Source organism: Dromaius novaehollandiae, chromosome W, assembly GCF_036370855.1.
Source record: "Dromaius novaehollandiae isolate bDroNov1 chromosome W, bDroNov1.hap1, whole genome shotgun sequence".
Taxonomy (NCBI): Eukaryota; Metazoa; Chordata; class Aves; order Casuariiformes; family Dromaiidae; genus Dromaius; species Dromaius novaehollandiae.
Genome location: NC_088130.1, coordinates 56798592 through 56812038, shown reverse-complemented (window position 1 = coordinate 56812038; position 13447 = coordinate 56798592). Strand labels below are relative to the sequence as shown.

The following is a 13447-nucleotide window of genomic DNA, read 5'->3' as shown; positions in this document are numbered from 1 at the left end:
GTCTTTCACTGTTATTTTCTTGCTCAGAAATCTACTTGAAGTTTTTCTGGACCAAGTTATGCTATAGTCATAAAAAAGATCCTGATGTCAAAATAGAAATGCATGGAATTTTCCTAGAGAGCAATCAAGTTAAGTTTTGACTGGTCTCTAATCAAGTCAGCTTAAAGAAAAGATAAAGGATGCATATTTGAAATTATCCTTTATCTTTTTTTAATGTCTTCCTTTTTGAAGAGCAATAGAGAATCATGAATAACTATGTAAAGTGATTACACAAACACCTAAAAAATGGATTATTTTATCCCTTACCATTTGCTTTGATTTCAGAAAGACATCTTTTCCACGCATCCACAGATTCTCTGTATGAGCCTAAAAGGAACTTCTCCTCACCTTTAAAAATCATACATTCAACAAGTTAAAAGCTTGACATAGTTACAGTTTTACACATGTACACACACACATGCACATAAACGTAACCATAGTTAGGTACTTCAGTATTCAAAACCTACAATAATTTATTAATGGGGAAAAGCATTTTTTCTTATCCGTTTTCAGATTTCATATGATGTGAAATAAGTTCATTGTAAAAAATAGTTGTAAAACGACTTAGTAAACAGAACGTATAATTTGTTTCACTGTAAAAGCAGTTCCAAGTCACAGGTCCATGGACTGTTACACATTTCATTTCTCTAAATTCCACCTCTCCACCTCTATTCCCATTCCAATTTTTAGTCCATTGGTCAATTTCAAACTACTTTGACTGAAAGGTAGATAATCACACATGTATTTGTATTTCTTGAAGTTAGGGGAAACGAATAAATGAATAATGATAGTATCTACTTTGAATAATGATAGTATCTACTTTGAAGAAAACATGTTATTTTTCCTCCTGCGAAAAGGAAAAGGGAAAAGGAAAGGGAAAAGGGAAAAGGAATCAATAAATACAAAAACAGATATAGCATAAAACAAAAATTTACAAAAGCACAGCCCCTGAACAGAGCAGAAGGATAAAAAACTAGTGCCATCACAGAAGGAAAGGCAAGGACAGGTCTGCCACTCACCATTCTGCTTATTAGCAGCTAGCCAGTTGAGACATACTGGCAGGCTCAGCAGCATGTATGTGATTAGACTGTCCATAATATGCATGTTATCTATTTGGCAAACTTAAGAAGGTAAATGAAGAACATATGGAAGGGGTGGAAAGCTGCATATATTGCTGGGATCAAAGAGACATCTGAAGGGGCTAATGCATTGTATGGAGTGATGCACAAGGAGAAGCTAGAAGTATCATTCCAGGGAGGGAGATTAGTGATACGGAGAAGACTGAGTATTGTGGTGGGAGACATAAGTGGGAAGCTGGCTTTATAAGAGTGGGAGGGGAAAGGAAGACAGAGTAAACATAGGACACTAATGTGTACGAAATGAAGTGGTAACTACGTTCTGTTTGCAGAATAAACATGGTACATTAAGTCTATTAGATCAGGTCATGCTATATTAGACACTGAACTGAAGTTGACTACATTCATGCACACACGACATGTTCGTGCCCACAGTGATCACACAAAGTAAAAGGTATATCTATTTAGAAATCTTCTAAGAGACACACTGTGATGTCTATCTACCTCAGATGAAATAAGACTGTACAAACCAGATCAGGATTCAGATCTTGCTTTCAGATTCTCTAAAAATTTCAAATCTAGGGCATGAAGCATATCAAATTGAAGTCAATATAATCTTTTTATTACATTATATCTTTACTACGAGCAGAGCTCAACAAGCTCTGAAGGATAATACGATCTATAGGGATCACTGGGATACAAAATATTTAAGAAACACTTTTGATAGGAATTCTTAGGAAAATCCTGCTATTAACTAATTATTTAAGATGATAAAGTCAGTTATTAAAAACTAGGTCCAACTTATCTGCAACCTAGTATTCACTCAACAGTGCATATACTTAAGTATTACAGCTCTTTCCAAAGTACTAACCAGCTACAGAATTAAGCTTCAAACGTTGTTCTAAGGTCACTCCTGAAGACTGGAGGGTTGCTTGTATATGACTTAAAAGTGACGAGACAACAGACTCTTCATCTGCATTCTTACATGCTTTTCTGTTCAGCTGCATTTGATACCAAACAACTTTCTTATATAGTAATTGCCATAGTACAGTCAACCTGTAGTTCAGGAAGTGTAATATTATGAAAAATTAAAAGGTTAGCAAATTTACTTTTGGTTATTCTCTATATAATGCAGATAAAAAATATTTTCTTGTATTTTGTGGTATGGATCTAAAAATTACATATTATTTTATGTTAAAACAATTCCACTGACTATAATAAAGGGGGGGAAAAATCACTTTTTGCCCTAATGTTTGCTTTTTTATCACCAAACATTGTTATGCCTACATATATTCAGAAGACTCAATCTACTTCAAGCACCCAAATGCTGGCTTCAAAATGAATTTGTGGCTGTCTAAAGAATAGAGAAATGAAATAACCTCAATAAACCTTCAAAACAGGTAACAGTCTTTATAAATTAAATCAATGAAAAATACAATAGCGTAACAGAAAAAAGCGAAGCCAGTGAAAAGGCTGACTGCAGAGCACAAATCTAGGGCTGTAAAGTCCCTGCAGTCCAGTACAGTACTATTAGATGTATCAGCTCAGATTTGCAACAGGCTTGTGAGTAAAAACATCTTAAACTGCAATACCTGGACTGATGCTAGACTACCAGGCAACCTGGTGTGAGTTGTTAGCCCACCAATTATCTCTCAGCTCACTGGCAGTAATTAGTTAAGTCCCCATAACTGAACTACATTCAACTATATGTCTGAGCCCTAATCTGCATGCTTTAATAGTTTGTTAGATTTTTCCACACAGAAAAAAAAAAAGGATGTTATAATTACTGTATGATTAAGAAATAAAACGGTAGTTCAAATATTTTTTCCCTGCAGAGATCAATCATACCTTTTTTCTGTTTTTTCATCATGGTTTATTGTTTGAGGGGGCTCTCTGAGCAGAGATTTCACTGAGCTGAATTGCTGAGTAGCACTCTCATCAAGAACTAGGAAAATAGGCACCACAAGGGAGTCAAGCTCCACAAGACTATTAACATCAGGAGATGCAAAAAAATTCTCATACTGTGGTATACACATGCTACTTAGTGTGTGAGAAACCATCCTTAAAAGACAGAAGCATGCCAAAAGGTTTTTTGAGAACAACTGATCTTGTTGCTGAATAAGGATCAGTTTTATAGTTTGTAACGTCAGCTTTGCCACATGCCCAGTCAGACTGGCTCTTGAATGCCCATACAGGAGAGTTAAACACTGCTGAAAATATTTTAACATATAATGCACCCAGTGAGTATTCTTCACAGTCTTGTTTAAAAATGCATCCTGGTTTAGTGAAGGGCATTTCATGAACTGCAGCATGTTGAAAAAATGGGTGAAGCAGTTTACTGTATAATTCAGCAAAGTATCTTTCTCTTGCATATTTTTTGAAACTCCTATCTGCCATGCAGTAAGGAGATTTTTCTGAACAGAATTTAGTTCCACCGATAAGTTATCTTTTTCTTCAGTAACATCTTTTGCATGAATAGTATCAAACATCGATGCAAATTCCAAACGGCCTTGATCAGCTTTACTAACAAATGAACTGATTCTTTGGCTAGAGAAGCTGGACGGGCTATTTTGAAACTGCTTTTCATCATCTGATTCTTCTTCACAATCCTAAATCAGACAGGGGGAAAAAAAAAGTTTAATTCAAGCCCATTTTCTAAGAACAGACTGCAAGAAATTACAGTTCTGTTGGTCTCACAAATGAATCTTTATTCTCCATTAATTTCCTGTGTAGCTATTCTGGATAAGGCAGCTACATTGCTAGTAAATGTAATTCCTTAGCAGTTTCATTTAGAGTGAAAACCTAGATATGGTTATTTGTAATAGCTGTGTAGATAGAAATCTATTACCTAACAAAAAAAAATTACACTGTACATACAACAACAGTTTCTAAAACAGAAACTGAAATCCTGTCCTTTACTACTAAGAGAAGCATAGAACATCAGGAAGTGTTTCTTCCAGATATCTGTAAGGTATTAAAACCATTTACCAAAAGCTCAGATACACGTCCTAGAATGAGAAACTCCATCAGAGAAACAAATTAAAAGACAAAGCATGAAGTGGAGTTGGGAAAGGTTGCACAATGACTTCGATCATAGAGCCATTCTACCTAAAAACATATTCAGATTTTAGAATTGATGCAAGTCTAAAATTGAGGATAAGTATTTTATTTACTAATAATATTATTTACTAATTTACTATTTACTAATACTGTTATACTTAATATACTTCATAGCTCTTGTATGTGTAACATTATACGGTGAAGCTAAAAATAGAACAAACTGATGGAGATGTACATCAGTATGTATTTCTAAAAAAGTTATTTCGTTTCTGACAGAATACTAAGATGTTTGAAAACAAAAGTGTCATTTGAGAAAAATCAACCATCTCTTGTACCTATAAAAAATTGAGAACTTAACCAAATATGAAATTACTTTAAATATCCTTAGTAAGCGCAAATATACCTAAAATATTTTTTAAAAACTCTTTACATTTATAACATCTTAAAATTAAATCATTTGCCTAATTATAGGTGTAAAAAATGCTATTAAATACCTGTAAATCCGTGGTTTTCTCACTCATTTCTGTTGTGTCCTCCTCCAGGAATTTTGGAATGGTGGGAAAGATAGAGCTTTGATTTTGACTGTGTTTCAAAAGACTAGCTTTTAAAGACAATAGTGATCGTAAGCCCAGCCGTCTCCCTTTAGACTAAAAGAAACAATAATAATGCAAAACATGTTATATGTCTCTAGTAACAACAAACCAAACTTCCTAACCAAAACAAGGAATCTGGTCGCTGCTATAAAAAGCTTTAATTTGAAAACCCCAGACAGAAAGAGAGAACAGGTCAGAGGGCATGTTGCAGAGAAACAAACTATCATTTGGCTATGCTTTGGGAACGCAGTATGTTTTCTACACCAGACTTTATTTTACTTCATGCTGAAAGAATATGCTTTCTTGATCTGTCAAATGATCCCACAAACTTCCAAATACGTAGGACTTTCTTGTGTTCTTAATAACAATACACCTGTAAGTCCTCAAATCCTTGTCCACTCTTCTATCTCATTCATGAATGCCATCATATCATGCATCTCCAAAAATTCAAAATACAAACAGCCACTGGAAGACAATTGGCATTCAGTGTCTATTAGCAAACACAAAACCTCTCAATATCTATTACATCTTAGGGATTTAGGTGGTTGATAGTAGCTGCAAAAGCCCTTCTTTCAAAGATTTCCCTTTTTCCATATTTACCTCAATTTGTAAGTGACTGAAAAATAAACCCAAAAGCGGTCTAGCGAGCTTGAATTGACAATGCCAGTTGAGGACCTAATGGGTACATGCTCGCATTATCACTGGGACTGCTGTTGCCTGCTCTAAAACAGCAGCAACCTCTCTAAGATAGAGAGGTTTTAGAGCATCCTTTCTGAATCATTCTGAAAGGATGAACTGGTCAGAGTAGCATAATATCTGTCACTGCTCTGATCCAACTCTATAGATACATAAATCCATTCAATTTCTTTTAAAGTTATCTGAAGAGATTTTATAATGACAGTTTAGACCGTCCCCTTTATTACATTTCACTGAAACGCTACCCAAACAAAGGAACAGTTTCAGAGAAAACTGTGTATTCAGTGTTTTCCAAATCAGTGTTCTCAAAACAAAAGTATAATTTAAAGGAATCTATGCAAATTTCACAATAAAGTAAATCGAGGTATTTTGTTTAAAATTGTGCATTTTTATACTTATCAAGTTTTTTACTTAAAGCCCATGAACAAAATCCATAACTTTACCTTACAGTTCATGAAATTCTGACGGATATTTTCAAGCCGTTGGGTTGAATCAAGCAAAAGGGATCTTACAAATCCTGATGGTGAAAGGTTGTTAGGAAATCTTAGCACTGTTATCATGTATCCGTCCGAAACAAGGAGGTAGGGTAATCTTGAGTGTGAAGCAACAGAGAATCTCTGTCTCAAAAGGTCACTTTCAGAAGCTGAAGAACCAAGAGACTGACTAGAGTCTTGACACAAAGAGTGCTGCTGTCTAGCAAGTAAAATAAAGATACATAAAAAAATGAGAAGCAACTATCATGTGCAAAAATCATTAATGGAATAGAGTGAAAATAACTTATGAACATTTTATACCACTTACACAAAAAGCTAGATAATAAAATTATGATACAGAAATTTAATGCCAAATTGGAAATGATATGATTTATATAATATTTCCTAACAAAATAATATGAAAATACTTAAAGTTGTTTTTAATTCACAGAGTTGCAACTGTAGAAAAATACTGACATCTTGCACAAATCCAAGGTGGTCATCCTGCAAAACTTTAGATGCTTGCTTAAATTTATGTATTCTGAGGAGAGCTACTGGCATGACAGTGTATGAAAAATGCTTCCAAGATGAAATGCTAAGTAACTTCAAATAAAGTCATGTATGAAAAAAGACACCCAAAATCAGAATCTTAGTATTTCAGAATCAGCTCAGTCATTTAACAGAAATATTTTAAATTAAAACACAAAGGTCCAAAGCTATTTCTTACAATGAAAAGACTGGAGATCCAGAAAGCTCTCCTGTGCATGCGTTCTAATATTAACACCATCAATGTGTTCAATAACTGTTTTTTTTCTGTTTCCTGACAGTCAAAAGTTAGTAGATTATTTCAAATCTAAGGGAGCTGCATATATTAAATAAATGTACTTAACATATTTTAATACATTTCAATATCTGATTTTTCAATATGCCAGTGTAATAGGGTATTATGATCCTTTCTTGTAATATATGCATTTCATCCACTTTTGTATATCGAAGGCTGCAATAATCCTTGATACTTTTAAAAGATTATAGAAGATACTAGATCTTTAATATTAGTCTGTTTTAAGTTATGTATGTCTCTGCTTGCCAACTGTATAAATACCAATTCTAACTTAAGAAAATAACTGCTAAAAATAAGTTAGTTTTACTGTGATCCATAAAAACAACATGCAATGGATGCATTATCTAAAGAAGACTAGATATAGTCTAGAAACTTCTAGATTATATTTAAGATATTTCTAAGATATGATGAAACTAAGCATTTTAGAAATACCGTATAAACAAACACCAGTAAAGATTTGAATGTTTTGTGGGGTAATACATTTATACACTATCTGGCTTTAGTCAGGCAACTCTAATAGGACTTTTTAAAAGAATATAGTAATGTTAACATTTCATGTTGTTTCTTCTAAGTATTCAGGTTGCATTACTTTTTGTAATGCACAGTTTGAGCTAAAAAAAGTGCTCTCAGATCTCCTTTACTTATCCCCCCTGCAACCCCAAAACCACAGTTTCAAAATTTGGACCTGGAATAACCAAAATGTATTTCAACACCTAACTATTTTTTGTCTGTGCAAATATCTTATTTAAAAGATTTAATATAGAAATGTGATATTAAGTCCTGTAAGTAAAATTGTCCTGTTGTCAATAAGGAAATCTCACTGGATTAATATTAACCTATACTTTTAGCATTTCCATAAAAGTTGATTTCTCTCTACACTAAAAAACCAATATTTTTAATTATCATTAATTTCATAAACACTTAAATATGTAACAGCCCCAAAAGTCACTTAAATAACATATACTTACATTGCCACAATGCCAATTTTTCATCAGGACAAACCCATTATAAGAAATAGAAGAGAACTATGAATGAGAAACAGATATTGAGAAGAAAGACACAAGGAAAGCAAAAGACTGAATTTGAAAGATGAATTTATTTAAAATTGTAAAAAATACATCAGAAACTAAGATATGATCATACGACAAAGACATATAACCATTTTCAAACTCTTTTACCTGTATGTTATTAGGGGATGAAATGGAATAAACTCTGCTGGTCCAAATTCTACAGAGCAGCCTGAAGTAATCAAGGTCAGCAATTCACCCATAGAAGTCAATAAAATCAAAGATCCACGTTTTAACATGCAAGCCAAGAAAAGGCTATCAGGAGTCCAACTCATGTCGCCAACCCAATAAGACCTAAATAGGGCAGGGAAAATATTCGTCTCTCTCTGTCAAATCACTGTAACAAAAGTCAGGATAATTTTGGGGGAGATGGGGGAGACAGGCCGGGCTGGGACACCACAGTAACAGGAGAAACAATATTAGTTACTGACCTGACAAACTTGGATGGGACCATGCTATTCTTGCTACTGCAACCTTTAAGGCTACCCGAAACAGTTACAAAATTCTGTGTGTTCAAAAACAAAATTTGAGTTGCCTAAAAAGAAAAAGCACAATGGAAAAGTTTGTATCAAAATACCATTATTGTTAAAGAAAAAGAAAAAGCTTTCTATTAGCAATTTATGAATTAAATTTGATATACTGGAAAAATTATATGAAAGTGACATTAAAACTTAGCATTACTATTTAGAGCACTAGTTAACTCTTACATATATTTCTAAACTTGAAAAATAATTAAATCTTATTATATGCATTCTGTCTCTCTCTTTTTTTTCCCCTAATATCCCAGAAATAATCTAAGATCCCTCTTATCTGGTCTTACTGGTGAATAAGCATTGGGGCTTTGAAACACTGCATCACCTCCTCTTCAACATTACATAGGCTGGTCAATATTTCCTCACATCAACAGCACTAAAACCTACAAAAAGATGTGGGCTGAGATTTGGACTCCTTGAATTGTTAGAAGGAATACCTTTATGCAGTGGGACCATAATCTCTTTCCCATCTTCGGCTGGGGCCTGACTGAGAATCATCCAAAACCTTTGCAGATACTATGCCTAAATTTAGTTTCTTTCTTATGGTACTTCTGGAAGATTCTAGATGAAAGACTGGCTGGTATGGAGTTCTTAACTGAATAACACCATTCAAAGAATTGCAAGTTGGGGCAGAACTTCTTGGCTGTGGGTACTGATATGAATGTAATCCAATGCCTTGCTGAAAATCACTTCTAAAACAATTCAGTAGACCACTTTTATCGGACTTCATTCCAACTGAAGTATTAGCTTAAGTGATACACTGTCTATCGTTCATACCTTTGGATCATTTTGATTAACAGCTACTGCAAGTAAAAGTCCATCTCTTGCAAATGCAGTTAGCAAAGCTCCTCTTGACTTCACAGACACACACTGAGGAACCAGATTAGCAAGAGAACAAGTCTGCTGTACCCAGTGAATCTGATATGGCAAAGAACTAAATACCAAAAAAGAACAACAAAAGCAAGAGGTTATTCGGCAGCACTGAATGGAATGATTCATACATCAGAAAAAATCCAACCAAAACAGAGAAACACAAAACATATATATATATAAAAAATCACATTGTCTTCAACACCATTATAGACAAAAGATATTTGGGATTTACAAGAGTTTAAAAATGGTCTCTAAGTGATAAGAATGATTTTTATGAGATGGAAATTCGGGCTGTGCATATAAAACACCCCAATAAATGCAGATACACGCTACAGAACTAGGACATTCATATTCCAGCCAGGAGCAGCCTCATCAGACAGCATAACATCATCAAACACAGCGCAATTCAGAATTTGAAAAGGAAGTTAACCGTAAACTTCTCTAAACAAAAATCTATAAAGATTCAAAACATGACAGAAAACATGAGAGTAAGACTGCACTTGAAAGAATGCTAACTAACAGATAAAAAATAAAGATGAAAAGTTATGATGGAGAAAAAAATATATAACTAACTAAAGAGATTGAGTGACAGCAGGCATAAAATATTAAGTGAAATGGTTGAGAAATGTTACAATTTCAGGCTGCAAATACTATAGCATACAAGGAGAAAATAGTCTTTCTCATGCACTTCTACACTGGGCCTACACTAGGAATATTATGCTCTCTTTGATTTGTTGTATTATCATCAGAAACGTACTACCACGCTACTGACAAATTGAGTGAAGAGCGGTAGCTTTTAGTAAGGCAAGGAGGAAGTCATCAATGTTAATTTTGAAAAAGCATCAGTTGCACGATTTCAAATGTAGGACATCCTGCAGAGGATATATGCTGTTAAACTCACATGGAGTGACTATACATGTACTCAGAACCATTTTCAATTGTATTTTTAAGTGGTTGTACCAGTCTAACTCTATCAGTAGATAATAATCTCCTCGTTAAAAATAAATAAATACATCTATACATTCTAGGTGTAGGAGATGACAAAGGGAACAGAAAACACATACAATAGATGAATATTTATAATAAAGAAGAGAAAGAGATATATGGGCATTTAAAGCTGTAAAGCATATACTAGTAACATGAGCAAAAGCAAGAAAATGAGAATCTGTTAGCGCTATTCAAAAAACCTCCTGACAGTGAAAAACACATCTGTGTGCAGGCACAGGTATGTATAGATACTCACATATATACTGTGATAAATACATTCAGTTTTATTTAGGTGTAAACCATTTTTCAATAATGAACTATAGAACATATATATGCTGTTTCATTCACCACATTTAAATACCTCAGAATTACTATTTTGTCCATGTACAGATATATAATGTGATGCAAGCTATGAAGGTACATATGCAAATGCAGACAGGTGTTTGTAACCATTAGCTAACTGTATATTATGCAAATAGCATGTGCTGATATGCGGCTTTGAATCCTGACTCTGAAGCACTTTATTATAAACTCTTCCTCTTAAACTAATATAATTTCAAATAGCTTTGAACTCACCTAACACATCTGAGGCTATTTTCATACCACCGGAGAGCCAAAAATGTGAGCACCAAGCACTCTCCGGAGTAGAACACAAAAGTGCACAAACAGCAATCACCCAGAATCTGGAGGAAAACAATCACACAAACAAAAAAAAACCAACCAAAACCCGATTACGCACCGTTTCCTGTATAATGACTTATGTATTTAGCTCTATAGCTATTACAATTCAGATTAAATAACATAATGTTGTCATTCAGAAATGTAAAGGCAGATGAGAAGACACTGGGCTAGATGAACTTTGAGCTGATCCAGTTTGGCCGTTCTTATGCTGTTATTAAACCTAATATGAACTGAACAATTAGGCCTACACACAACACCAAAGACATAACTCTTAGAACTCACTGTAGCTTCTGAGGCTCCAATTTACTTAAGAGAGGAGAAGTGTTGATTTAGGGCTTGTTTTTTTTTTTACCTCATTCTGTATGAAAGAAGCATGCACTCCAGTTTCTTTCTCATCAGTAGAAGGCAACATGACTGATTCATCAGGCAAAATTTGCGTCCAACGCCCAGCCACTGAAGAATTTTTAGAATAGTATGTGCTTTCATGCTCTGTGCTCTCCCACACAAAGACACATGCCGTAGGAGTAGTGAATAGTACCTTTCTGCCATCTCCAGATATATACAAGTACAATCGCATTAAACACTCTGGAAAAAAAAACAATGAATCAGAATAGTTTCTCCTTTTCTGTTGGATTTATATTCTACAAAGAAAGGAAATTTCTTTCTTATCAGTCACAACAAATTCAAGCTTCCATGTTGAAGACCTTATATTTCCAAATCTAATCACTAGTAGCAGACCTTCTGCAGTGGTAATGTCAGACTGGATCATCATTTTTCTACATTCTATGAATTTCACGTAGATCTTTCCAGAGGAGATGTTTCTTGAAATCTTGAAGTCTTACATGAGAATTATGAATAAATGCATAAGTTGCATTGCCATGGAAATCAAAGCTCCGAAAGGCTCCGCCATTCCAAAAACAGTCAATGTCGAGGGGCCTCGGTGCTTCCCAAGAGCAACATGGCCCACACACCAAAACTCTGCATGGCTCTCGTGATGGGCTGCTCCCGCCGCCTATCGACAGGCATCGCTATCCATCGGCAGCGATATTATCGATGCCGATGGATATCGATGCCTATCGATAGGTGTGGAATTGGACAGGCTTTGATGCCCCTCGACATCGAGAGCTATCGATGGCGAGACTCCTTGCATGCCTAACAAGAATAGAAACGGCCGCGGCCACGGCCCAAAACCTAAAATACCCGTCCAGATCGACACCTAGCCACACCAATTGATACTTACGCACGCCCCTCCACATCCATGCCTACCCCTGGCTACGCAGCTGTCAACATCCACAGCTTGTCACGCAGAGAGACAGGGCTCGCTATCTCTGCGTGTCCTTCCCGCGCAATGCCTATGGAGATCAATGCTCTGGAAGGGCCTGCCATCCTAATAACGGTCAATGTCGAGGGGCCTCGGTGCTTCCCAAGAGCAACAGGGCCCACACACCAAAAGCTCTGCATGCCTCTCGCGATCGGCTGCTCCTGCCGCCTATCGATAGGCATCGATATCCATCGGCAGCGATATTATCGATGCCGATGGATATCGATGCCTATCGACAGGTGTGGAATTGCACAGGCTTCGATGCACCTCGACATCGAGAGCTATCGATGACGAGACTCCTTGCATGCCTAACAAGAATAGGAGTGGCCATGGCCACGGCCCCAAACCCGGCCCAAAAGCTAAAATGCACGTCCAGATCGACACCTAGCCACACCAATCGATACTTACGCACGCCCCTCCACATCCATGCCTACCCCTGGCTACGCAGCTGTCGACATCCACAGCTTGTCACGCAGAGAGACAGGATTCGCTACCTCTGCGTGTCCTTCCCGCGCCATGCCTATGGAGATCAATGCTCCGGAAGGGCCCACGATCCCAAAAACGGTCAATGTCAAGAGGCCTCGGTGCTTCCCAAGAGCAACACGGCCCACACACCAAAAGCTCTGCATGCCTCTCGCGATCGGCTGCTCTCGCCGCCTATCGATAGGCATCGATATCCATCGGCAGCGATATTATCGATGCCGATGGATATCGATGCCTATCGATAGGTGTGGAATTGCACAGGCTTCGATGCCCCTCGAGATCGAGAGCTATCGATGGCGAGACTCCTTGCATGCCTAACAAGAATAGGAGCTGCCACGGCCACGGCCCAAAACCTAAAATACCCATCCAGATCGACACCTAGCCACACCAATCGATACTTACGCACACCCCTCCACATCCATGCCTACCCATGGCTACGGAGCTGTCGACATGCACAGCTTGTCACGCAGAGAGACAGGGCTCGCTATCTCTGCGTGTCCTTCCCGCGCCATGCCTATGCAGATCTATGCTCCGGAAGGGCCCACGATCCCAAAAATGGTCAATGTCGAGGGGTCTCGGTGCCTCCCGAGAGCAACAGGGCCCACACACCAAAAGCTCTGCATGCCTCTCGCGATCGGCTGCTCCCGCCGCCTATCGATAGGCATCGATATCCATCGGCAGCGATAATATCGATGCCGATGGATATCGATGCCTATCGATAGGT

The 13447-nt window shown here is 36.8% G+C and overlaps 1 protein-coding gene across 5 annotated transcripts in view; it reads right to left on the bottom strand.

The window, feature by feature from the left end:
* The window catches only part of LOC112994544 (ciliogenesis and planar polarity effector complex subunit 1), a 224689-nt gene that overhangs the window by 40686 nt on the left and 170556 nt on the right, over positions 1–13447 (bottom strand). For 4 of the 5 annotated variants that reach the window (XM_064500933.1, XM_064500934.1, XM_064500936.1 and 1 more), the window contains exons 5-14: positions 11272–11504; positions 10815–10921; positions 9156–9312; positions 8277–8380; positions 7957–8139; positions 5908–6157; positions 4670–4822; positions 2964–3724; positions 1987–2171; positions 307–387 (exon numbers count right to left, since the gene is read on the bottom strand). In XM_064500933.1, the coding sequence (XP_064357003.1) occupies positions 307–387; positions 1987–2171; positions 2964–3724; positions 4670–4822; positions 5908–6157; positions 7957–8139; positions 8277–8380; positions 9156–9312; positions 10815–10921; positions 11272–11504 (2214 nt within the window). The remainder of the gene's footprint in view (positions 1–306; positions 388–1986; positions 2172–2963; positions 3725–4669; positions 4823–5907; positions 6158–7956; positions 8140–8276; positions 8381–9155; positions 9313–10814; positions 10922–11271; positions 11505–13447) is intronic. The other variant, XM_064500935.1, reaches the window with a different exon arrangement.